At 42.8% G+C, this 26,469-nt stretch overlaps 2 protein-coding genes across 2 annotated transcripts; one reads left to right on the top strand and one right to left on the bottom strand.

Annotated features, from left to right (window-relative positions):
* The first annotated feature begins 5,955 nt into the window (after positions 1–5,955).
* LOC118792481 (signal recognition particle 14 kDa protein-like) lies at positions 5,956–10,230 on the top strand. The gene is made up of 5 exons (XM_036550335.1): positions 5,956–6,072; positions 6,623–6,695; positions 7,757–7,869; positions 8,205–8,237; positions 9,254–10,230. Exons 1-5 carry the CDS (start codon positions 6,049–6,051, stop codon positions 9,341–9,343), a joined length of 333 nt encoding a protein of 110 aa, XP_036406228.1. The 5' UTR covers positions 5,956–6,048; the 3' UTR covers positions 9,344–10,230.
* Positions 10,231–11,589: 1,359 nt separating this feature from the next.
* Positions 11,590–26,115, bottom strand: LOC118792705 (cytoglobin-2-like). The gene is made up of 5 exons (XM_036550610.1): positions 25,952–26,115; positions 18,524–18,631; positions 16,355–16,475; positions 14,391–14,471; positions 11,590–12,108 (listed from the first exon to the last, which is right to left on the bottom strand). The coding sequence occupies exons 1-5, from the start codon at positions 26,113–26,115 to the stop codon at positions 11,986–11,988; spliced, it is 597 nt and encodes a 198-aa protein (XP_036406503.1). The 3' UTR covers positions 11,590–11,985.
* Positions 26,116–26,469: the final 354 nt, after the last annotated feature.

The raw sequence follows: 26,469 nt of genomic DNA, 5'->3' as shown, positions 1-26,469 counted from the left end.
TACAGTTAGCGATTTCAGAAACAGGGTTGCATAAAGGAAAAAAAAAACTAAAAAATACATCCTTTGACATTCAGCCTGTGTAAAGCCTCTAGTGTCAGGAAAACATTTACACACTTAAGAATGTTAAGTTGCACTGTGAATATATGGGACTGTGTTATTAAACACTGAAAATAATCTCTGTCTCAGAAGAAACAAGAACTGGCAGTGGTCTTTTGGGTCTAGCTATCCCTTACACAATCCAAACTGAAAGGCTCACCCAACTGTGAGTTGTTTGTAACAATGTAGTACACAAGAGATATTTAGATATTTATTACCTTTTTATGTATGTGTCTGAGTGTGTGTGTGTGTGTGTGTGTGTGTATGTGTGTGCATGAATAAATTGGTGCTTTTTGTTCTGCTGTTCCTTTACAAAGCATCTGTTCATCCTGGTTGAATATTTCAGTTGGTCCAGTGTGCTAACTGAACTGGAACAAAGGGAAGTTGTTTGTATTTTTCTTTATATATTTATGAGAAGGAATAAAAATCTCCTTTGATCCAGCTAGTGTGTTTTGTTTAAATATGTGATTCCCCATATGACTTTATGAAGTTGGGGGGGGGGGGGGGGGGGGGGGGCATGTAAGCAGAATACAATAATGTTCATGTTCTTATACTTCTAGTTCCACAGCTTGTGCCTCAAAGACATAAAAGAGAACAAAGATGTAACATTGCGCTGGCTTATGTGTTGTTAGTTCCCCTCATCTGCCATACTATACTCTGTAATGGAATACTGAGAACAAGTCTTATAAATCAAAGCCACCACTATGTCCTGGCATTTAAAAACAGCCCTTCATAACGGTGCTAACTGAGGACTTACGGAGAGCTGGTTCAGTCTGTCCATGTTTATATGTTTTAAAGGTGCAGTTGCCGATGTAGGATTGAACTATGCAGACTAGCAAGTTTTAACATAAAAACCCAAACCAAAAACACATGCCTGAAATTTGCTTTGTGCGTGGGTCCACAGAAGAGATGACAAGTTAATTGTGACACACTGAGGTGTCGATGAAGACAGCTTCTTTACATACAAAAGCTTACTAACCTTACTAATGTACTAATACTGGAGTATTGTGTAATATTGGCACACTATACTATTGTTTAGTAATAACAAGTATTTGCTGTAATTGTTCCTTGTGCTCAATATGACTGTATTTCATAATGGATTTGTAAAATGAAAGATAATACACATCACTTGGGAAATTTCATCTGAATCTGTATATGTGGCATTTAAAGTTTGAACCCGTTTTTTAATCAGAAAGATTAATTTTGCCGAAGCGATTCAGTGTTTGTGCTGTATGGATGAAAGGGGACAGTCATCGTGTTTACACAAATGGCATTTTGGATTCCTGGCCCTTTGATTGTGTGGGCTCACCGCTTACGTTTTCAGAATGAGTATATACGCCTGTGTGTGTTTTGTCCTTATTTCATTTATGCATAAATTAAACAAAGTCGACTATTATTTCACGGGTGGAATTTTTTGTACTTTTCTGTTGTGGTTGTGGTTTGAACCCTGATACTTGCATGGCTTGCTCATCCGAAATGGACAGCATCTCTATTCAGAACGTTTATTCATTTTTCATTGAAAAATGTCTAGAGATCATTTTATTTCAGTTTGCTTTAATTTTAGTTGTGCTTTTCATTGTATTTGTTGGCCATAATGTGGATCTATTGGTAAGATATAAGGTTGAACTTAATAATATGTAGTTGGCTCAAAGGTGGAGCAACAATGTTATGTTGACTCAATGCAGCATACTGACGATACACACATACCTGTGCAGACATACCTGTGCAGACCTGATTTCAGGAATGATCTTTTAACGGTTGCTGGAAGGACAACATTAGAGCTTCTGCCGGTTCTGCTGTCAGTTCATTGCTCATCTTTTTTCTTTTCCTTAAGGATATTACCTTCAAGTGGTTCTCATTCTTCTTAGATAGCTTTCTGAGGCTTCCTATTCTGCGTATGTCATTACAGGTGATGCTTCTCCGCACTTGTCAATTATGCTTCAGATACCACAACAAAACAGTGATGTGGGCCATTGAACTAAATAACATTACATTACATTACTGTCCATTACTGTTATCCATTTATAGAGCTGGATATTTACTAAGGCCATTGTGGGTTAATTACCTTGCCCAGGGTACAACAGCAGTGTTCCAGCAGGGAACTAAAGCAGCAGCTATGTGGTTACAACACCTTGCTCCTTACGAATGCACCACACTGCTGCCTAAATGCCTTTTCCTTCTTTATGCAAGAGCTCAATTCTAGAGTGATACCTTATATCTGTATTAGAAGATGCATACATGCAAGCATTGTAATTCCTGAATGTGTGTTAAGATTTTTTTGTGTAACTGTGGGCAAGGCACTGACTGCTCTAGTTAAATTAAATGAGCATGCAATGGTAAGATTTTCTGGTTAACCAGTGGTCTACTTGTCTCAATGATAGACTTGTCTTTAAACAAACACTAAAAAAATTTGGGTTAATCATTTTCATCAAAATGTAACTTCAAGCCTTAGCTAAATACATAATTACTGAGAATTAGTTCAACAAACCTGCCTGAAGAAAGATAAATAAATTAATAAAACTGGAGGAACACACATGGAAACATAATTTAGCCTTCCTTTTTAGTGACTAGACAAAATTCTGGTGTATTTAATGCAGCTTAAAAAAAAGTTTTATTAAAACAGACCAGATATACACTCACTGAGCACTTTATTAGGAACACTATACTAATGCTGGGTAAGGCCTCCCTTTGCTCTCAAAATAGCCTCAATTCTTCGTGGCATGGATTCCACAAGATGTTGGAAACATTCCTTTGAGATTCTGGTCCATGTTGACATGATTGCATCATGCAATTTCTGCAGATTTGTCAGCTGCACATTCATGCTGCGAATCTCCCGTTTTACCACATCCCAAAGGTGTTCTATTGGATTCAGATCTGGTGACTGGGAAGGCCACTGAAGAACATTGAACTCATTGTCATGTTCATGAAGCTAGTTTGAGAGGACTTTTGCTTTGTGACATGGTGCATTATCATGCTGTGTGTAGCCATTAGAAGATGGGTAAATTGTGGCCATGAAGGGATGCACATGGTCAGCAACAACACTCAAACAGGCTGTGGCATTCAAGCGATGATTAATTGGTATTATCGGGCCCAAAGTGTGCCAAGAAAACATTCCCCACACCATTTCACCACTGCCACCAGCCTGGACTGCTGACACAAGGCAGGTTGGGTCCATGGATTCATGCTGCTGGTGCCAAATTCTGACCCTACCATCTGTGTACCTCAGCAGAAATTGAGATTTATCAGACCAGGCTACATTTTTCCAGTCTTCAACTGTCCAGTTTTGGTGAGCCTGTGCCCACTGCAGCCTCACCTTTCTGTTCTTGGCTGACAGAAGTGGAACCTGACGTGGTCTTCTACTGTTGTAGCCCATCTGCCTCAAGGTTCGACATTTTGTGCATTCTGAGATGCTTTTCTGCTCACCACAATTGTACAGAGTGGTTATCTGAGTTACTGTAGCCTTTCTGACAACTCAAACCAGTCTGGCCATTCTCTGTTGACCTCTCTCATCAAGAAGGCGTTTCTGTCCGCAGAACTGCAGCTCACTGGATGTTTTTTGTTTTTGGCACCATTGTGAGTAAACTCTAAAGACTGTTGTGTGTGAAAATCCCAGGAGATCAGTAGTTTCAGAAATACTCAAACCAGCCCATCTGACACCAACAATCATGCCACGGTCAAAATCACTGAGATCACATTTTTTCCCCATTCTGATGGTTGATGTGAACATTAACTGAAGCTCCTGACCCATATCTGCATGATTTTATGCATTGCACTGCTGCCACATGATTGGCTGATTAGATAATTGCATGAATAAGTAGGTGTACGGGTGTTCCTAATAAAGTGCTCAGTGAGTGTATTTGGAGAATGACCCTATCCTGTCCTGAACAATACGGTCCCATATCTGTCCTGCACTGTGACTGCGGCAGAACATGCCCTCTTTGGTGGCACTTCGTGCATGAATAGGCCACATGCAGCTGCAGCATGGACTGCGCTGTCATCAAACGGACACATCGTCCTCAAGGGTGAACTCATAAAATACAATTCGCTGCTGTACCTAGTATACCGTTTCTCTGTTTGATACATAATTGGCAGCATGAGAAACTTCGCAGACCCACCACCCACTTAACCAACCACCCACCCACACACACACACACACACACACACACACACACACACACACAGTGTCACACACACAAATGTGAGAAAGGACATTCTGTTGCAAAATAGTGATATAGGGGATGTTATGTCTGTTACTTTCCACTGCATAGGCTACTCTGTCAATCAAGCAGCATCTCTGGTGTTAGGCATGTTCTAAGAAGGCCGTGGTACTGTGTACCGTTGACTTCTGACTGCTCTGCCATAGAATGCTGGCGTGGGAAGTGTTGCATTTTCATTTCCCAAAAAGATGACTGATTGTCACAACTGAAAATTTCACAGGCAGGCACTTGACACTGCGTTACAGTTGCCTCTCTCTGTGTCACTCGGTCCTGGAAACACCAACACAACATGTTCTTTTGCGGTCTGATCATTTTGTTCCTCCTTTTAAATAAGTATTTATTCAAGGGTCATCACATTGAGAAGTACCAAACCCCAAGGCCAAGCAGTACAAATTAAAAAAAAACCTTAAAAGGAAATGAGAATGGTTATATAAATAGCCAACCCCAAAGAAAATCATTTTTCATGCATCTGCTTCGTAAGGACCACTTACAAGTGGTAGGCCTGGGTCGGGCTGTGCCCTTTCAGCTAAACACTTTCCCTGAGTTTGATTTCAGAAACGCTTCGCCTGTTGCCAGACAGTCTCAAAACGATTGGAACCTACACGTTACAATGCAGGCTACATGTGAAATGATGGGCTAATAGTATTTTTTGGGTAGTAGCCTAGTTGAGTTATATCTAAATGTCAAACGTAAACGCTACAGTGCTGCACCATGGCTTTTACTGCCATCTGCTGGCGAAACGGAATATACCATGCTAATTCATAATCGCTAGAAAACACCACCACTTACGGTGTTCTTGAAATTGAAACTGTTGAGCAGTTAATTAATTGGATTTAATTTCCATGTTAATGTAGAATTCTTATCAAGAATTGCTGTATCTTCAAAGTAATCTGCCATAAGTCCTAAGAAACTGCGTGTTTGAGCCAAATGTGTTCCATCATAGCTGTTCTTTGTTCAGTTTTACTGATACCTGTCAACCTTCAGTGGGCCAATATTGGCAAACTCCTGTCGAGATACCCCTGTATTTGCAAGCACAAGACCAGTACACAGTCGGTGTACCATTGGTATACATCGGCTTATCTATCAGTTGTCCAGTTATGGTCTTCTTTAACACTATGTGCATGCCATTGAGTTTGGGGGATAGTTTTGAAGTTGTTATTTAATATGTTTATCTCTAAGAGCCCACATCGAATGGTAATATTACAGATAATATATATGTATGTTACAAAATAATAACAAACAACACATTTAAAACATTGGTTTCTGATACATAGGGTCTGGTTTTCTATCAGCAGAAACGCAGCTCACAGGCGGGCAGTGGAGGGGTAGGCCTACCTAAAACTGTGTGTGTGCGATTTGTATAACCGTCGGCCTGAATGCCTCATTGCTTCGGATGTATGAGGTGACGCCGAATAGGACTTTTGGGTTGTACCCTACACTGGCACACTTTTAAAATTTAAAAGTACTTCTGTACTGCACACGGTGAGGAGCGATAAAATGTCTTTCGTGAGACACTCCAGCACAGTAGATGGCGGTATGCGCCCTTACGTTGGGAGCCTACGTTTAAAATCACAGAATAAGCAAAAAAAAAAGGTCAGAGTCAAATGTTTCGCTTCCTGTTGCACTACGTGTTGTTGCAGAAATCTCTGTTGTGGGGTTAGCTGCGTAGATTGGGGGCGGTTGAGAGTACTTTATTTAAATTAAAGATCGACGGGATTCAAGCCCTACTGAAGCCATGGTACTTCTGGAAAACGATTCGGTAAGAAACGTTTAGTTGCTCCATTGTGTTGGCTGTTTGGCAAAATTGGCTACCGTACTAGATATTTCTAACAAGTTGACTACCTAACGAAAACAGCTGGCCGTAGCCATAATGGGTATGAATGAGTTTCCGCGCTATTCACAGCTGTCCGAGCATAGTGTTGGCTGACTAGCTGGCGAAGTTGATTCGCAACGGCAACCCGCAATCGCTGTTTATCTGTTTCTTAAACACAGTGTGTGAATTTTGCACATTGTGGGACTTTTGCACCTGAAGTCATAGGCAAACAGAGAGCAGCCGCCAGGCAACTCGAGATTGAATGGTAACTAGATGGCTAACTAACCAGCATATTTGAAGGCAAGATCTGGTCGCGAAGTAATGGCTCTCAATTGAATGTTTGCACCGCGTGTTATTAAACACCGCGTTTAGTAAACTAGTGAACATAAGATTTAGAGTTTTGTTGACTAGCTGGTTGTGTGTAGTTGCTATTTACCACTCGGTCACATACTGTGTGGTTCTAGCACCAGTAACGTTTGTTTTCCTTTCTTTCCAGTTTTTGACAGAGCTGACACGACTGTTTCAAAAGTGCCGAACCTCGGGCAGCGTTTACATCACACTAAAGAAATGTACGTCGGAATATCTAGACGTGGCCGTCCTCTGTTCCTAAAATGCTACGTGCAGATGTAATTCTGGAGTACTAGAGTACTAGTGTGTGTATATAAGAACTCTCCTACCAACCTGATCTTCAGCCATCCTGTTCCACTAGCACATACCAACACTTTAAAGGCACAAAACCAGGTCCAAACTACACAACATTTTCGGCTTAAACAAATTTCCTCAAACCTAAAAGACAATTATTTAGATTTTTGGCGTTCTAAAATAAAATCACAAAGCAAGATGCAATGCTACTTGGCTCTAGACAGAGAATATACATTAGCAGATTACCTAACTAAAATAAAAGAAACAAATTTGAGAAATACACTGACGAAATACAGACTCAGTGAGCACCGCTTAGCAATAGAAAATGGCAGACAAAAAAACTTGGCTGCCAAGAGACAATCGTCTGTGTCAGCAGTGCAAAGACAATGTAGTTGAGACGGAGCTGCACTTTTTAACAGAGTGCAAAACTTTCCAATCAATCCGTGATTGCTTCTTCCCAAAATTTGAAGAAAAACACCCCAAATTTGATGCTCTACCAAACCACAGTAAACTACCCTACTTATTGGGTGAAGACAAAGAGAGATGCACTATAGCTGCACAATATGTTCTCACCTGCCACCATTTGAGAGACACTGAATGATACACATATTCACACACATATTTCCTACTTTCTACACAAAGAAGCCCAAGACCACACTCAGACACACGTGTACACACATGCACGCACACAGATATAATTGTCATATCCTAATGCTTTAAGTAATGTATATGTTCTGATTTCTTGTATTTTTGTATATGTTCGGTAAATGTTCTGATTACTTGTTCTGTATGTTATGACTGCTTTGGCAATACAAGTGCCTATTTGTCATGCCAATAAAGCACATTTGAATTTGAATATACTGTAAACTGATGATTTCTGCCTCTGACTCTGACTCTCTCTCTCTCTCTCTCTCACTCTCTCATATATATATATATGTGTGTGTGTGTGTGTGTGTGTGTGTGTGTGTGTATGACTCACGATCCACAGATGATGGGAGGACTAAACCGATGCCACGGAAAGGAAACCCAGAAACCTTTGAGCCAGTGGACAACAAATGCATCGTACGTGCGACAGACGGCAAAAAAAAGATCAGCACAGTGGTGAGTGAACAAGCTTTGCACTGTATATAGCTATAGCTATAAGCTATAAGGTGGGGAGCAGAGGTAAAGGGCCCGTGCAATTGGTTTGATTAAGAAGCAAAGATGTGAAGGGGCATGCTGGCACTAACACACCAGCACGTGCATGTGTATTTCCCGACTTGCTCTGGCAGTCTTTAGATAGTGTTTAGTTTTTATCACCACTAAGTGTAAAACTGAAGCCTACCAGCCTGAATTACTACAGCAATTAAATACTTAAGGAGCTGAATCTAAATTTCTCCCAGAGTTCTGTGCCATAAATCACACAACAGCTGTCTTTGTCTTTGTTTTCTCCACAGGTGAGCACCAAAGAAGTAATCAAGTTCCAGATGGTGAGTGAAATTCACACTTCCTGCGTTTGTGATGCTGCCTGTCAAGGGACTCTCACCGAGTGGGTTGAAATAAAGCGTCTTCGCTTATCACTGACTCACATCTTGTATAAAGGACAAGCTGCTAAAGGGAATAGTGCGAAGGCACCAGCATAGATTAAACAGCCCACATTAAACCATGAGCTCTTTCCACTGATGAAAAGTGATACAGCTGTTCAGTTGCAGATTGCCATCTATGGTGAGGCATTTTCGTATGCAATCTATGCTTATTACCAGAAAGTGGTAGGTTCATTCAAGTACCGTTGCTTTACCCTTGTGTAAGGTGTATGAGCAAACATCAATATATATAAATAGATATGCAAATAGAAAAATGAAAGCCATGAATTTCCCTGGATAAAAGGGATGGTTAGCAAATAGAGGGCAGTATATAGCGTTTCTGTTTAAGGTGACCAGTCATCGAGGTGTGCTGTGAATGGGGGCAGGCTCAGTCAGGGTTCTGTCCTGTCAGGTGGCTCATTGTGATCTGACCTGGCATGTTTGCACACATGGTTTTGACTCCAGCCTTGCTGTATGTTGTCCGGTACTATTGCAAATGTGTCCTTGATGGATTTCTGGATATGTTGGTCTCTATGTGTGCTGGCAACTCAGTGTATACCTCAGCTCTTGTGATGTCAGAAGAATACTCAAGCGCTTTGGTGAAAATCAGTCTGTCAGCTCTTTCATAAATTTGAACAATGAAGGTGTATGAATTCTTAAACTTGCTGACAGTGTGGTGAACTGCTGTTGCATTCTTGATGTATTTAGCCCACCAGAGCCCTTGGTACAGAGAAAGAATGAGCTGTTCCAAATTTAGACAGAGTGATTGACTCTGAGAGAGCAGGTAACCGGCAGTGATGCACACACAGCGCTAATGATCCAGTGACATCATCAGAGCTGCAGACCCTTGTTCCAGCTGCAGCACACCCAACATCCAACGGGCACTAACTGGCTGCTCTGCTCTGCCCCCCCCCCCGTCCCAGGCATACTCCAACCTGCTGAGGGCGCACATCGATGGACTCAAAAAGAAAGACAAAAAGAGCAAAAGCAAGAAGACCAAAGCCACGCAGTGAGGAGCCTCTGCCTGGAAGCCCCTCCCCCAAATTTGACTGCCCCGCCCTGTTAGATCAGACCACCTCCCAGAATGAACCTTAACCAACCACAAGGGCAACAAAGCAGAAAGGAGGAGGAGCTACTGACCCGCCACACTGAAAATGTTCTGCACATACAAAAAGGACAAAACACAGCTCTCCTGTCTCTCAAAAGAGTTTGGGTGGGTGGAAGCATTTGTGACTTTGAGACCCCGTGAAAGGGTCGCTCGTGACATAGTCAACCCAAAATTGCACAGGAAGCCGTGATGGCTACTGCTCTCAGAGCAACTCTCCACTGTGCCTGTTTTTGGAATGAAAAGATATGGAAGCTTTGAAGAGGCTGCGGGGTGGCGTAGTTTTGAGATGGGGAATTTAGACGTCGACTCATGACCTCATACCGCAAGCTGACAATCACAGGTGTCTATACCCATCAATATTCCAACAAGCCACTTTGGAAAAATGTTCTCATATCAGCAGCAGCCCACATTTCCCCCGTATTTGTGTTCACCGTGAGTTCTGAGGCTCAGCTGTCCCTCTTGGTAAAGTGAGGAGTTTCTAAGTGGACTTTCGTAGTGAAAGCTTACAGACAAGTCCACATTTGTGACTGTTATACCATGTAGCACTAACAGTACAGAGGTTGCAGTTGGTGTGTCAGTGCGATCTTTCGGTGGCCATCTTAATTTTCCATTTTTAAATTCACAAATGACTGTCATATGTTAGTTTTTTAAGCAGTGGAGTGTTTGTGGGCCAGTCTGTTGGGGAACTAATGTAATTGGCTAATGGGAACAGTGGGATGTTCTTAATTTACATACATGACTAGGAAATGAAAAGACAGTAAAGAGTGCCCCGTTATTTTACAACATTTATATCCAAACCTGAAAATAAAATTTGACAGCATGATTGCTGATATTTGACATTTGTCTCAGTGTGTATGTTCATGTGGACTTGATAGACATGCAAGGAAACGTCTACCTCTTATTAAGGTTTTTTTTACATATATAGTGGAAGAGAATTGCACTGTGTATGTAATACCATTCATTTTCCCCAATTGTTTACCAATTTACAGATTTTCAGTGGTTGGCTCAAAAGGGAAATGTACACTGGTTCAGCTTTAGGGTGACTTAAGCCATATATATATATATAATCAGTATACAAGTGCTGTAGAAACAGATGTATTTTGCATTTGAGCAAAATAACTTGCAGAGAGATTTTTGAGAGTGATAGTGCTGAATGCGTGAGTGTTTGAGTGTATTCATACATAGTTAGTGTAACTGCATCGAAGCCATGTAAGGCAAGCTCTGTCACTGGTTTCTCTGGTGGATTGCTGGGGAAGGTAAATAGATCTTTTTCTGCAATGTTTTAATATTCCAGGTATGCTTATCAGAGCTTTGAAGCATTGGTTCTGAGGGTTGAGTTTATTTACAGCTTTTAAAATTGTGCCTTAGGCTTGACTCACTGTGACATCCACTCATACATTAGCAATCGAGCATAGTCAATACAATCGTCCAATACACTCACACGGCAACAATGGCTGTTTTTTTTTTACAGTCCCAAGTCCCACAGTGCGCCAGGAGAGCCAACACTGAATGGTTCATCTTCCTAATGCCATCAGAGCAATTTGTACCTTATGAATCGCAGGGTGTCAAGAATGGTGGGACGAGGGGATCCTGGCTGATGAAATCCTTTGCCCCCCCTGCAGAATGAGGCCAATTGTGTTCCACTGCTGCAGACTGTCAGTCATTGCTGAGTGACAGAGTGGAGGCTCGAACCTGGGTCTGAGCTGTAGGGCTCAGCCTGTGCTTGGAACATGTGCCTCAGCTGAGTGAGCCACCCTGTTATATTTTAGGTAATGAAACCCTCATTTGGCTGTACGACAGGCGCTGGCATTGAGAACTTGGTACAAGATGGCAGTTTTCAGTCCAGCTGGGATATTAATGGCTTCCCCAAAAGCAGGTTTTACTTTCAGATCCATATATTCTAGAGTCTTTTTTTGGCAGCCACCCTCAATCAGGGGATTTAATAAAGCTATTTTCACGCACGCCTCATTATTCATGGCTATAACATTCAGCATACAGAGACAGCACTGAATTCCACAGGTAACGTTAAACACTTCAAACACAGCTCAAGAGGAGATGATATTACAAGATCTGACATCATTCATCTGGCGCTGTCAGCACAGCAGTGCTGAATCTGATTGGTGGAGCTTGGTTAAAGAGACCAATCTGGTGCTGGATCAGGAACCAGCAAAACACAAACACGAGCACAGCTGAAGCAGAAATGAAGCCGGGTCTTGACGGCGTGCTAGCGGGCTGGAATAACAGTCTGGCCCCGACGCAGGTGCGGATCCTTACCAAATTCCTCCAAAAGAAATTGGCAGGTAAGGCTAGTTAGCAAGAGGCAACATGACTGTAGAAGACAGAAAAGGACAACTGACGCTCTGGATGCCGTGGTGATGTTGCAAGGCGCGTTAAATGGATAAAGTGTCTTGTAAAGCGTGTGCACAGCTGAGCAATGCGCAATGTGGTTCCGTTCTGCCGTCTGCGACGCGGTCTTTGGCCGTGTCTGCTACAGAGAGGGGCCGAGGATCGGAGCGGACGCCGTTGCCAGCGCGGAGGCGGGCGGTCTTAGAGGCGGGTGTTCCTCTTGTCCGGCCTCTCCCTGCTGGAGTCGAGGGCGTTGCAGCGCTGGTTCCTCTCCTCTTCAAAGTAGCCCTTCTTCATGATTCTGGTTACGTACAGGAACAAGGCCTGGGGAAGGGAAGCAGAAGATTTAAACACAAAGGATTTTTTGAGTGTGTGGTATCAGAGAGGGGCTTACTAAAGGACAACATCCAACCGGGTGTGTGTATTGTAAGGTGAGAGCCTCTCACTGTGTCTTGGAGCATACCCAGTTGAGGCAGCTGTATGTGTGTGTGTTTGGGAGGGGTTCTCACTATGATGAAAGTTGTTTTCATGGTTTAATAACAAAATCAAGAAAACAGCCAGTGACCATGTACAGTGTAGTGGCTCTGTGCCACAGCCTTATTAAACAGGGGTCAATGGCCAAGAATACCTTGTCACCGTATTTCAACCATGGTTTACCTGCAGAAAAACATAGGTCTGAACCACCACTCCACTCTTTTCATGTATCTAGATCACAGCTGCAGCATAAGAGAGGTGCCTTTTTAAATTACCCTTCAACTTTTTTCCCTAAAACGATGCATAAAGATATGAATAGCAGTGATAAATAGAAACAATTTTTTTTCTTTTGCACTGTTTTGTCATTTGAAATCGGACAGGATTAAGGAGAGGTTCTGCGCAGTTTGGAATGAAAGATAAGGGGCGTGTCCCTCAGCGACAGTACTCTTTCACACATTCCGCTTCAGTCCAGACTCTGCTGGTCTGGGAAGCATGGGTAATCCTTTCCAGCATACTGACGTCAGGCTGGCACTGACTTCATTGTTTCCTGCCAACCACCCTTCTCTTTGGTGGGAACATGAATCAAGGATTTTTGAAGCATTCATTTTGCCAGTATATGCGCAGGCACAGTCTTAAACACTTCTAAATACAGTAACGTGTACTTTGTTTTTCATCTGCTTGTACCTGAAAACAAAATGACTGCAATGAACCTTGTCTGCTAACACTACAATATAAAGTCAATTCAGTTAATACCCACTATTTACTTTCATTCCACAGGAGGGCAGTGTTGACTAAGAGCAAGCAAACATGAGAGCATAAGAAAGAATAAGTGACTATGAATACCCATTTTTGGGGACAGATTTGCCATTAAACTAATCTGGTGAATTTATCACTTTATCAAGTTTGGACTCTAAGGATCCCAGAGATTCTTGCTCCATTGCAAATCTTAGCAGGTTAATCCATGTAAGTAGAACTGTGTGTGAAGGGCTACTTTCTCATGTCAATTCAATTACTCTTAATTTCCAGCTCTGTCCTGGGCCTCTCTTAATAGAACTTAAAGTGGAATAGCCTGAGTTCAGGGTCGACTTGATTAATCCCTTTAACATGTTTGAAAGCATCAATCAAATTTACAGTTGCAGTAAACAATATGTGCTCTCCATCACGTTAGTCTATCCCCCCTCCCTGACTTAACGTCATGTTTTAAAAGATTTCACCCTCATGAGCATGCAGCAGAAACAGGAAGTTCTTTATTTGGTCTGGGATTTGTAGTCTTGAGTAATGCATAGTGCAGGGATAGATTCTAAAGTACTTGGGCAATGGGCAGGGCATTTCAGAGGCAAAGAACCTTTTTTTGCTACCACTACAATATAACAATAGTGGGTATTAACTGAATTACATTCAGCTTCACAGGAGGGCAGTGTTTCTAAAGAACAAGCAAATGTAAGAGCATAAGAAAGTGAAAATGGCTAAGAAAGGCCATTCAGCCAGTTTTGGTGACAAATTTGCCTGTAAATGAATCTGGTGATCTGTATCAGGTTTGGACTTAGAGGATGCCAAAGACCCATTACAAATCCGGGTAATTTATTCCATGTATTTGCAACTGTGTGTGAAGAGCTACATTCACGTGTCAATTCAATCTATGTTAAGTAATTTCCAGTTGTGTCCTGTGCCTCTGTTAATAGAACTTTAAGTGGAATAGTCTGAGTCCATTGGTTAATCCCTTTAACATGTCTGGGAGCATCAATGAGATCCCAGCCCCCCCAAACCACATGTCATCTTGACACTTCAATGGCATCAGTGATTGCTACATAGAATTGTTGAATAATCACATACAATTTTACATGTTTCTTAATATTGATCTGTACTGGGCTCAACACCTTTAGTCAATATGTTTGTAACATGTATATGTCAATGGCAAATTATATGTAAAATTGTAAGGGGAAACTGTCAAAGGGAATTAACTGATTGTTTTCTATACTCCATAACAATTCAGTGAATTTAAACATGCTGTAATGCAGTGACAGTTTTGTCTAGAGTTGTGACATAGACAATGCTATCCAAAGCTGCTGTAACTGTGAGCTTTTTTTGCAGCCCTTCAGGTAGGTAATAGAACATCACAGAAAGTTCCGTACCTTCCAGGCCTCCTCCAGCTCATCCGTCCACTTCTCCTTCAGGATTGGCTGGACAGCACGGATAAACTCCACCCCCACATACTGAAGGAATCACAGGTGATACGTTCAGAGTGCTGAATGAAAATGACTGCGGCAAGTTGAGCTGACAACTAAATTGAGTTTGTCCTTCACGGTTCCCCTGAAAGAAAATGCTTTCCCTGCCTGCTGAGAAACATTCCCCATTAAATGAAGCGTATACTCTACACTCCACTTATAAGAATGACATTCACACAGGACAACTTGATTCTTCTGCTGTAAGCAATTGTTTAAAAGACAGCTTCAAATGAATGTGTAAACCTGTGTTTTAAACAATTTTCTTTCTCACATTTAAATGAGAAGAGCCCTCACATGGAACAAAACATTTGAATGCATAATGCTTACTGCGCAATGCTCACATTCATTTTTGATGGTCTCTATGATAATTGGCACCATGTAAGTCATAGACGTGTCTCCATTTCACATTTTGTTTTCCTTTGTTCTCATACTCATGGTGGTCCTTCAGATTCTTGGACAGTCTAGACTTTGGAATACCCAATTTCACAGCTACCTCACTTTGGTAAGATTCATCCATTATAAGACTAAGGAAGAAAGCGTTTTTTTTTTTTTTATTTGCAGAAAGCCTCATTCTTTTTACGTTACCTGACATCCTGGTACTTGACAGCACTTATTTTTCTTTTCAAAAATTTGATGTGCTACAAAATGTGGTAATTAACAAGTATGAGTGTTTTCAAATTTAAAACATTTATTTATTTGTGCAGCATTGTTGCATGGTGGTAAGGAGCAGGGCTCCTAACCAAAAGCTTGCTGGTGCGATTCCCCACTGGGACACTGCTGTTGTACCCTTGGGCAAGGTGCTTATCCCAGAATTGCCTCAGTAAATATGCGGCTGTATAAATAGATAGCATGTAAAAATTGTATCCTATGTAAGTCACTCTGGATAATAGCGTCTGCTGGATGACAATAATAAAATGTAATGAACTCAGCTGAGTTTCAAATTACAGTCATATGCCACTTAACGTCCATCTGGACAACATCCATTCACATATATGTCCATAGTCCAATGAGGTTATAATAAAGTTTAAAAATCCCAATCGCAGAACGGGATGTAGCGGATGTAACCGGACATAGTGAAGGAAACGCTTCAACACGTGTATCTCATGTCTCATGGAAATGAAGCGATTGCGCTGTCAGGTGTATAATGGTATAGTACGTAGTATACCATATAATACATACATCTTGATAGACATAATAAACACCTATGCTAATGTCTTATGTATGTACTGTACTGTACTTTCTATTGTTGTTTTAATGTGAACTTTGCATACTTACAATTAAAAAGTTTACCGTATAACAATGTATACTTCGACTCGTAGGCAGCAGCATCCAATCTCCATATAGGTTTGCTAAGTATATAGTATGTTGTTTGCACAACGTCCAAATCACATAACGTCCTATTTCACAGAACGTATCGTGGACGTTAAGCGACGCATGGCTGTACATGTAAGAGCCCTAAAATGATTCCTCTGTGTGGACTATTTCATTTTCATAAAGCAGATTATTTGAACAGCTGGTGTATATAAGCAGAGTGGACTGTGAAAAAATCAATATGTGAGAAGCTATTAAACTAATCAAGAACTGTGCGGGAACTGTCTGTATTGAATGTGACCACTGGTCTTTTCCCTCTGCACAGCCTTTAGTGGTAAAGCCCAGTGGACTGCCTGGCCAATTAAGGAAGGGGGAATGGGCTTTTGAGTTTCTAGGGCTGGTCTTTACAGCTGCAGAAAAAATGTATGCTCTATGTCATGTCATCTCCCTCTCTGTCTGAATCTCACATTGCAAAGGATTCTGCTCTCATCAACATGCAGGAAGTTCTTCATTTGCTCTGGGATTTGTAGTCCTGAGTAAAGCGTTGGACAGGCACCTACCCCATAGTACTTGGGCGGGGCGTTGTAGCGATAGTGACCCTTCCCCAGGTCCAGGGCCAGCTGATCCAGCCTCTCCGGCTGGTCTAGCCTCGCCACAGTCTTCTCAATGAATGACATCACCCTGTGGGCGTAGCATAATGTTCTGAAACTGACTCAAAGGCACACATCAAAGATGGAGACTCAAAAGTAGCACAATAACAATACCCTCATGCAGTTTCAATGGCACTCTTTGCCTTAGATTTTTTTTCACAGCACAATTCAGCAGCTCTCAGGCGGCTGCAAAGAGAAAATTAACATGAAGGAGAAGCAAGCGAACCGTGTGATAATGATGACCCTTGTTGTGTAGTGGAAACTTTGAATAATGACCACACGAGTATCTTCTCCCAAACACATTTACTGACTGACTACACGGTACATGAAATAAATGAATCAAATAAGCAGGCTCGTGCATTCGCTGTTGCAAGCCTTGAAAAAACATAATGTCAATACCGCGAGAAAACATGAAACTTGGGACAGGTCACTTCCTCTCAACTTCAAAATAAGAGTGTCTATAAATGCAAAGCAACAAAAATGCATTTCCTGTTCACCCTGTCAGCATTTTTTATGTCGTTCCAATCACTATTAAATTTCTTATATAAACCTCCGTAAATACTGTAAATATCATATTTTAACATGTCTTTATCATTTTTAAACTGTCTTTAACTAAAATAAGTTACAACAACCCTTCACTGCGAGCGTTCTCACACCCTCGGCCTCTAGGATGTGATTCCATTTGACGCCCTTTTGGCGGGAAACAAGCAGCCACAAAGGCTTTCCTGCGAAATGCAGTGTGCACAATGGTGCTCCCTGCATCACGCCTGCCCCCCCCCCCCCCCCACCAAGCAGAGAGGGCTTTGTGGAGTAATGCGGATGGAGGAGATTTGAGTGTCCCTCAACCTCGTTTTCCAGAGCTCAGTGACGGGGGCCACCGCACGTTTGCAGCGGGCCCCCAGCACGCCTCTCTCCCACGGCCTTCCTCCGGTCGCCGCATCTTTGATTAAGAGGCGCTCACGCGGGCTAATTAGTTTCGGCGGCCTTTCACGCCTTTTGTAGTCCCTGCTCCTGCCCTTTGAAAGCGGCTGCTCTCAGGAGCGAAACAGCGCAGTGAGAGCCCTTTAGAAGTGGGACAAGTGTGTTACACGCAGGGATCTGCGCGAGATCCCTGACCCGGCGTATCAGCCGCTCTTCAGTTTCGGCGCAGCGGATTGGCTGAAACGCCCGTGGCGGTGATGGATGTGCTGCAGAAGAGGGTCAGCCAGCCTCACCGCTGGAGAGCTGCTTTTATTCCATTCGCACATTTAATCACTTAACTGGACTAGTTATCAGTTCAGATCAGTGATTTAGTTATTTTTTTCCCCGGGACACCCATTGTACCCCTCCCTGTCCAAATCAAAATGAAACACAGGGACAGTTTTTGGTCGGACGTATTTTGAAATCTGAATTTTCTCTTCTGCCCTTGGAATATCCACCCACCTAACCTGGATTACTTTGTAAATACTTTTCTTTTAAACTGAACCTCTACTAATATATGTATGCAAAACAGCGAACATGCTGAACATGTGAATGTGATGGACTTGCAGACTGAACACTCTAGGTGCACGTACAGGGTTGAAGGGCTTATCCACTGTAGAGGGATCCCAGAAAAAGAGTCTATTGGTGTTGCTTTGCACCCTGTTATGAGGTCACAGTGAAAAGACTGAGGAAGCGGGTGGAGTTTACCCTGCAGTCGCTGGTGCTGGCATGCTGGATCAACACGCTTACAGGTTGTTTGAGATGGCAACTAAACACAAACAATCCAGCCCCAGAACCCAATGCATGTGTAGACACTAAACAGAATTCTGGAACTCTGGATAAGAGTGTGCACTAAATGATGATAATCTAATATGCTCTAATGTAATTCAAACATCTTCAAAGAAGAACTCATTAGAGGAAGAGAGGGGGGACGTGAGAAAGAAAATAAAACAACAACAAATACGTAATTCACTTATTAGACACACGGCAGGGGTTTATCTACTTGCTGTAGCCTTTTAAGCTCAACACCAGTGGTAAATATGGACAGGACTCCAGTGCTATGTGGCAGTGCCACAAGATGGCGCTGTTGAGGGCGAGGCCCCCGGGGTGTGGACTGACCGGAGTCCGTGAGCCCGCAGTTCCCTGCTGGTTCGGAGCCGCTCCAGGTCCTCCACGTCTCGGAACAGGAAGAACACGTCCTTGCATTCCGGATGGGTCTCAAACAACCTGTTGCCAAGACAACGAACACTCGTGAGCCCTCAAGAGCGGGACTAATAAATTCATAAACACCTCTCAGCTGTAGTCTGTTTGTTTACCTCAGCGGGAAAAACACACACACACACTCACGCATTCTCTCCAATCGCCTTTTTTGTGTTACATTGGATTGAAGGCTCTAAACCAACACTTTCAGATGCAGCCAACAAAAGCCTCATGACATTTGAAACAAATACTATTGTGATCATTTTCACTCTGATCGACATATTTGAGGTGGAAGTACATGGAGAAATATCACTCTTCATATTGTATTATACTCTCTCACCTGGATATAAACGTATATAGCACATCATTTTTATATTTTGCTATTAATGAAAAATACAAAGACGTCAGTTCTGAAACTCTCACCTGACTGCAAGTCTGAGTGTTACAGGACTGAGGTTAGGGTTAGGGTTAGGGTTAGTTACAACAAACTCACTAGGCCTGGTGATGTCAGACAGTGATGGCATTCCCAGGCTTTACAGGTTGTTAAATTTCACATCAAAATTCAAAGCTTTACTTACTGTAAGCAAATGTAAAATGGTGTGATCTTTTTTTGGCATATGTCAATAATTTCACATTTTAAAAACTCACTATCCTTACTATGAAGACCCTGAGGAAGATGGTGCTTCTAATATGTGGACAAGCCCAAATGCTGCCCTTAAATACCAGCTTATGGTGTGGATGTTGTCTCTTTGCAAACTACTTAGTGTTTTGAGTATTATTTTGTTAAAGAAAAATTAACATTACATTGAGTGTGGAGTGTAGAATTCCCCACCAATCAGAAGTCATGCCACCTACAGAGGAAATCCCTACAAATCACATTCTTCTGGGTCAACTGACTGATTTAAATCAGTCAGGCCAAGAGGACTTGTTGAAGTGTGAAATACTTGCAGATATATACTTCAGAGCGGGACGGATTTCAATAAGAAACTTGTGCCCAGAGAATCAGAAAGAAGGGATAGAATAGCTGGCGAGGAAATTTTGGCTGCCGGTGTTCAACCCGTGCTGTTGTGTGCTTTAGATTTCTATGCCCCCTCTGAGGACCAGAATTCTGAACCTCTATGTGATATCTATTCAGCTGCAAAACATTCAATACATTTTTGATGCCATGGTAAAAAAGCCCCATCTGTACACCCCAATTTGCTTTAATAAAGTTGAGGAATGGGGCTGGGAAATCTGATCCTAGATCAGCAATCAGAAGTGAGCTGTGTATGGTGTCCCCGCACGCCACGAAGGGAAGCTTCTTGCGAGTAACATTAACTGACTTTGTGTTTTACATGAACACAACGACTCAATTCTCATCACACAGTACAGACAGCTCTGATGCTATCTGCAGTACCGAATGCATAATTAAGTAGTACTGAAGTGTTGTTTTTAAACAACTTTAACATAAACACACGCGCACACACACACACGTGCACGCACATACACGTGCGTGCATGCACACGCACACAGATGGACGCAGACTCTCTCCCGCCCGGTGAGGCCCACCGCGCACCCAAAGGCTGTCTGTCCTCATTGCTCCCTCATTACCCAGAGCCACTGCCTCGTGAGCCTCGGAGCCGCCCGGAGCCAGATGGCCTCCACTCTTCAGCAGCGCTCTAATGAGCTGGAGGAGACTCTCGAGCAGAGCCACGACACACACCACCGTGGAGAGGGGGGGGGGGGCACGGTGACAAATTAGACTGAGTGTGGCTCTGCCCGGCACAGTGCCGCCGGCTAGGTAGCGACCCGATGACACTTCGACTGGAGGCTGGGGACTCCGCCTCGCCGGAAAAGCCCACCGTCCCACTCTGAGGGGCGAGGGGGGAGAGGTCATCGCTGTGGCTGGCTCCTTTTGGCTCCGGTGCGTGCCTGAGCTTTGATGTGTGAAGCTTTCAGCTAGCCTGCCCGGACCACCATTGATTTCCGTTACTGCGCGTGGTAACATGCAGAAAGAACCTGTTAAGGCCAAAGATGGTCTATAGAACAGTGCAACACTAACAAGGAGGAGGGCACCTCTCTTGTGATGTGCTGGCGAAGCGCCAGAGATGGCTCTTCCACTGCAGGAATCCCAGTGTGCTTCGACTTAGTATGTTATTTTAGGGCTGGAGGAGTATCCAAACTCCTGCATATTCATTTACCATTGAGGGCTCTATTTTGAACCCTCTGTCCATACGGAGGGTCCTTTGCTAGGTATCGCCTTGTAGAAATTTGGGGGATCTATTCTAAAAAAAAATCTCTCCCCATCAAAACAGCGTGATTGGTCCAAATCAGTGAGCTGAACCAACCAGGGGTGGCCTAAAATGGTGCTGCCCATTCTGGGGCTAACGAGACCTCAAGCACCTTTCACTATCCCCTATGAACCCTTCCCAGCTTCCCACACGTACCATCAATCTGTCACCTCCTTTCCAAGGAAGGCATGGGTAGGTTCAAACAGGTCCTTTCTGTTACCACCAGTATTTTCCATGTTAACGTCTGTCTCTTTGATGCTCAGATGGGCGTTCGGGTCCCCCAGTGTATGCACGCACGCCTGCCATGTGTGGGGGGCAGCTGCTGAAATGATGCCAGCACAAAACACTGCTGTTTACACGTGGAAGTCCCGAGGGGCACAGCCGTCGATCGCGTATCAGTTCCCTTGTAAATAAATGATGGCATCGGCACTTGCCGCCAGCGCAATTCTTGGAAAGGGAGCTCTGTTGTGTGTGTAAATAAAGACCCACATTGATGAGACTACCAGCAGTCTTCATTCCACATGAAATACACTGATCTACCCACACATGGGTTTTTTCCTTTAAAGGGCACCTTGGGTCATTCTCTGAATGATGATCAACACTGTAAGTTATACATACATATCTGTAATTGTATATTATTTATATTATTTTTTTTATTATTATTATTATTATTATTATTATTATTAGTGAATTCAAAACCCCATGGAAAATGTTAGGTTGGACATACCAGGCACACCATGGATGTCCCTCACATATTGAAGCTCCAAATGAAGATCTGGGAGAAGAATTTACAGACAATCCATACACAATCACCCAATCTACACAAAACGGTGGTGCCCAAGACTGTAAAAATCAGACTTACCACTTCATTCCCACAGCAGCTGTTCACAGCATCCCTCCCCCACCCCACATCCCCCTTTCTTTTCCCTGCTTATGATGCCCACATCATCAACCTCGACCCACAGCCAGGTGCGATCCCTTCATTGGACTCAGAGCCAAATAAAGTACCACTACAACTACATCAAACGCGACCTTCAGCTGATTTAATGCTGACTGAATGCGTGGCAGGCCAAACCAGAACTTTGTCTGAGTTCATTTTCTCACAGTACCACCTTGGGCGCCTTTTATCTGTGACTGCGACGTCCGCTGGAGGGCTGAGATTGGAGCTGCGCAGCGGAACGTTTATATCACGCCGTTCAATTTGCACGCCGCAATCCCCTTTTCCGCTCCCCTGGCCAAGCCAGCCACCGCCTCATTGACCCCCCAGGCTTCGGCCCAGAGGGCAGGCCCCCTTCGCTATTGTGAAATGCTTCCTTTCTTCCTCCTGAGGGACATTGCTAGGCAACAGACAGGGCCCTGAAGCCGAGCAGAAGCACGTCCAGGGTGCGAGTGAGGACAGTGGCGCTGGAACATGTTGTCTGGGTGGAATAAAGGCATGTCCACAGGACACCAGCCAAGCAGTCTGGTATGGGGAAACCGCAAGGAGATGCAATTTAGTTAACGTACAAGTGACACCACATCAACCCCTCAGGCCAAAACATGGACTTCAGCATTGGCATAAATTGTTACCAACTAGAGGACTGGAATTGCTCTTACTCTACAGCATGTCCACATACTTTACTGTATTTATAGCCTACAGAATTATTACTACAGCTGATGTTTTTGTTTTAGTGGGATTTATATACTGTACATATTCTGGATATCTGAAAAATGTTCTGTTCATTTGAGTGTTATTTCTACCTCTTTGTGATGCTAACGATTCTAGTCAGGTTTCAATCTGAATAGTCACACTGTACCACAACACCCAAGGACCTCTTAACTTTATCAAAAGCAGAGGACATCAGAGCTTTGCCTGACACAGTATCATTGTCATTGTCTTCTCCAGATGGCATATATTATCAGTTGTGTACATGTATTTGTCTAAGAATTCTTGAAATTCTTTGTATATTTTCCTCCTTCCTGTCAGAGATAGTTCTTTAACTTTATTTACTCTGAATTTTAATTTTACTGTGTGCACGCATAAAGGGGTGGTCACACTACGGCAAGCAAAACAAACTCACAGAGGTTTCATCCTACATAAAGTCACCTTTATAGGAGTTGCTGACACAAAAGAAGTAAGAAGATTGGCTATTTACCATGTATAGGGGGAGCGCAATGGCCATAGCAACAGTAACTATTTACCATTGGCATACACCATTTTGAATCCAAACTACTTTTTCCTGAGAGTCCTTTGCGAACCCAAGGAGAGAGCAGTGTTAGGCATTGTGCTGTCTGTCAGTGGACACTGGACATGAGTGAAACGTTCAGAGGAATGCTACCAAGAGGGTCACCTTGAACATGACTAAATGCATCATATTTTTGGACAGAGGGGTGTCTTTGCAGCCAGCCAGATGACGCCTCTAGGACTGGGTCACGAGACTCGTTACTCTTCATCGCATAGCGTGACCGGCTTTGTGGGGACAAAACAGGGATGTGATTGCACGCTACTGACTTGGGCGTAGGCACTGTGCTTTCATCATCTCCCTTTGAAAATCCATTCTGCCTTTGCTCTCTTATGTTTCAGGGTGGAACCCCAAATATGGAGGGAGCCGCCTGTCTTGCTCAATGAAGAGTCTTTAGAGTAATCTTCATATGTCTTAATCCATATTTAAAGGCCATCGCCTGACGCCAAAATGTAATTTAGATAGATATGTACTTTATTAATCCCAGTGGGAAATTAAGTTATCCAGCTGCTCGCTGACATACAGTACATTCATTGCTGTTCTTCATAATTCTACCTGCTTCAACATTGTCTTTAGGGACTCCCAAATGTCACAGTATGTGTATGCAAATGAAAATACAGTACATGCCATTTCTGGAGCTCACATAACAGGATGGTCCAAAGGGTGGTGTATTACACAATATTTGCTGATGTGCTAGCATCAAAATTTTCCTCCAGGAACCATCAGTGCCCTGGCATGTAGATGCTCCCTGAGTGTGTAGAAGACATCTTAGCAGAATAAAGCACACAGAATCTCGAGAAGGGATTCCAGGTCTGCTGATACTGCATTGGTACTCACAAATGTGTCTACATTTTAGGACTTTCTGGAAAGCTACTGTTAACCATGCCTTATTTTTTAGATTCCCAGTTACCTTAAGAGCATTTCAATTATATTTCTTCCATACCATAATGCTGACATATGCCACCATCTCATGCCTGGAGTATATTTGTCTTTCACACAAAAACATCCACAAAAAATAGCTTTGTGTTCAAATTTCACATATACACATGGCACGTGGAACATTAGGTTAGTGCCAGATTGTCAATGTTGCCCACAGACATTCCTGAATGTCCCTGTGATTTTTGCATTGTGACTCTTCTGCCAGTCTGTCTCATTGCTTCCAACACTGTTAAAAATAGCCTTGCTTTGTGAACTGGTAAGCTGTATTTTTCAGAGTAATATACTGGGAGAACTGGGAGAACATACCCAGTATTCTTCACAATATGATAATACGTGTAGTCAGTGTGATTATTGCCTTTCATAGTCTATTCAGCTTCTTTTGAAAGAAGGCCTTTCTCTCCACCATCAAAATAAAATGTTCTGATACACTAGGTCTGCATTCTGAAATCCCAAAAATGGGGTTTCTACAGTAACAAATGGTGTCTGTTATGGTTGTGCTTCCAAACACTATTTTTAAACTCAGCATTCTGCATGAGACACCAGCCAACAGAAATTCACATGCCTCTAAAATGTGCCCACCAACCACACAATCACAATACAATATATTCCAATACATTGGAATATACTGGATTGGAAACTGGGTTTAGACAGAATCGCGTGTTGGGAAATATAGTAATTTCGACGCGTTCAATGAATTTCTAAGCGTTCAGCGGAGCGCTTTTATGAAATTAGTAATGAGTGTGCAGCTATTAAACATTTACCTATGTATCTTGTTCTGATACAGAAATATTTAACAGGGACAGATTTGGTACTACAGTGCAAACCATGATACAGTACAGTTCTGTTGATGCAAATTACACAGCGACACGAACAGATTATAGTACTTACTTTGCAGCGTTAACACACTGAGGCAAGTGAAAGCGCAGAAGGGAATTCCTTTTTGATTCTCGCGACATCAATTGACAGTCTATTTTGAGCTTGTACAGGTCTACCTTGGGCTCTTACCTATTGCAGCAAGTGCGTCTAGTAGATTGGCTCTTATTACTAGTTCACAACTTATTACCACCTGTTCCATGTTCAGACGCAGTTGATTTCATCTGTCACTGTCGAATGCGCATAAACTGTTACTTGCTGGGGACGCACTTGGCAAAAGGTTAGGTGCGCGGACGTTAAAATCATGTTCACATCAGGATGTGAAACGTTAGCCTGATGTAAGTGGGAATACAGTATTACAGCTATCTGCTGGCTACGCTGTGCAGTTCACAACATTCTACCTTTGGCAGCAACTATTTGGGTACAAAAGGTAACTGTCGATAAGCCGACTTGATCCTTGGTGAAGCTGTCATTATAAATACAGGACGCAAAGTTATTATCTCAATATATAGCCTACAAGCACGCGTATAAGGGCACGCTGACATAGAGAGAGAGAGAGAGAGAGAGAGAGAGAGAGAGAGAGAGAGAGAGAGAGAGAGAGAGAGAGAGAGAGAGAGAGAGAGAGACATCTGTTGCGTTATGAACAACTTCTAATAGGGTCTGAAAGAACAGGTCACCAACCTGCATGGCCACACCCCACTTAGCATACTGCTGCAGTCACTTAAACGACTAAAGGATCATATAAATAACCTCCCCAATAACTGCAGTACTTTGTAATGCGTTTTATGATGTAATGGTGATGATGCGAATTCAGAAAATGCTCGTTTATTCAAATTTAGTATAAAAACGGCATCTGATCGAATATACACAACCAACGGTATACGTTTTATTTGTTATATGTGTGGTTGATTTAAACTGTTAGACTATATATAAAGCATGTGAAACTGAAAAAGGTCTTTCTAGTATTGAGCGCCCACGTCTCAAGTTGTCACTATCGCGCGCCACACTGGGCTACATCTGAATTATAACGAATAGACACCTACCTGACAAACATGATAATTCCAACTTTCGCGATGTCTTCTTGGATAACTTTCCATGACTCTTTGATCATGTCAATTTGCTCTTGACTTGGCACCGCGACATCCTCATCTCTTGCATCTCCGACTGGCTTTGCAACCAACCCCAGTCCCGATATTGCGCAGCCCATTTTGAACGTGGTGCAGGAAAGAATGGGAAATTATCATAAAATATCAACACAAAGCAGCAACTGAAAATTTCCAAGAAGTAATCGGAGTCTTGCAAGCTGTTTCATGTATTTGTTTCCTCTGCGCGTCCGTGCCTCCTGTCCGAAATTGCTGAACGCACAAATTAAAAACAGACTCCTTTAAACCGCTCAAAGCCGGTGTAAGAGAACGGAGGGGTGAGACACTTAATTTATCCAAAGAACCTACAAAAAACATCACTGGCAGAAAGATGTATTACCTATAACTAGGCGAACACGCATATTTGTGCAAAATGAAAAACAGACAGCGCGAGGATGGAGACGACAGCAAAGAGCAAA

The sequence above is a fragment of the Megalops cyprinoides genome, chromosome 17, assembly GCF_013368585.1.
Source record: "Megalops cyprinoides isolate fMegCyp1 chromosome 17, fMegCyp1.pri, whole genome shotgun sequence".
In the NCBI taxonomy this organism is placed as follows: Eukaryota; Metazoa; Chordata; class Actinopteri; order Elopiformes; family Megalopidae; genus Megalops; species Megalops cyprinoides.
This window is presented reverse-complemented; position numbering and strand designations above follow the sequence as displayed.

Excerpts from the sequence above, each read along its gene's own strand:
- LOC118792481 (XM_036550335.1), top strand. The coding sequence starts at position 6,049 with ATGGTACTTCTGGAAAACGATTCG. Across the intron at positions 6,073-6,622 it reads TACTTCTGGAAAACGATTCG|TTTTTGACAGAGCTGACACG; the intron begins GTAAGAAACGTT and ends CTTTCTTTCCAG. Across the intron at positions 7,870-8,204 it reads AAAAAAAGATCAGCACAGTG|GTGAGCACCAAAGAAGTAAT; the intron begins GTGAGTGAACAA and ends TTTTCTCCACAG.
- LOC118792705 (XM_036550610.1), bottom strand. The coding sequence starts at position 26,115 with ATGGGCTGCGCAATATCGGGACTGGGGTTGGTTGCAAAGCCAGTCGGA. Across the intron at positions 18,632-25,951 it reads GGAATTATCATGTTTGTCAG|GTTGTTTGAGACCCATCCGG; the intron begins GTAGGTGTCTAT and ends TCTTGGCAACAG. Across the intron at positions 12,109-14,390 it reads AGCTGGAGGAGGCCTGGAAG|GCCTTGTTCCTGTACGTAAC; the intron begins GTACGGAACTTT and ends TCCCTTCCCCAG.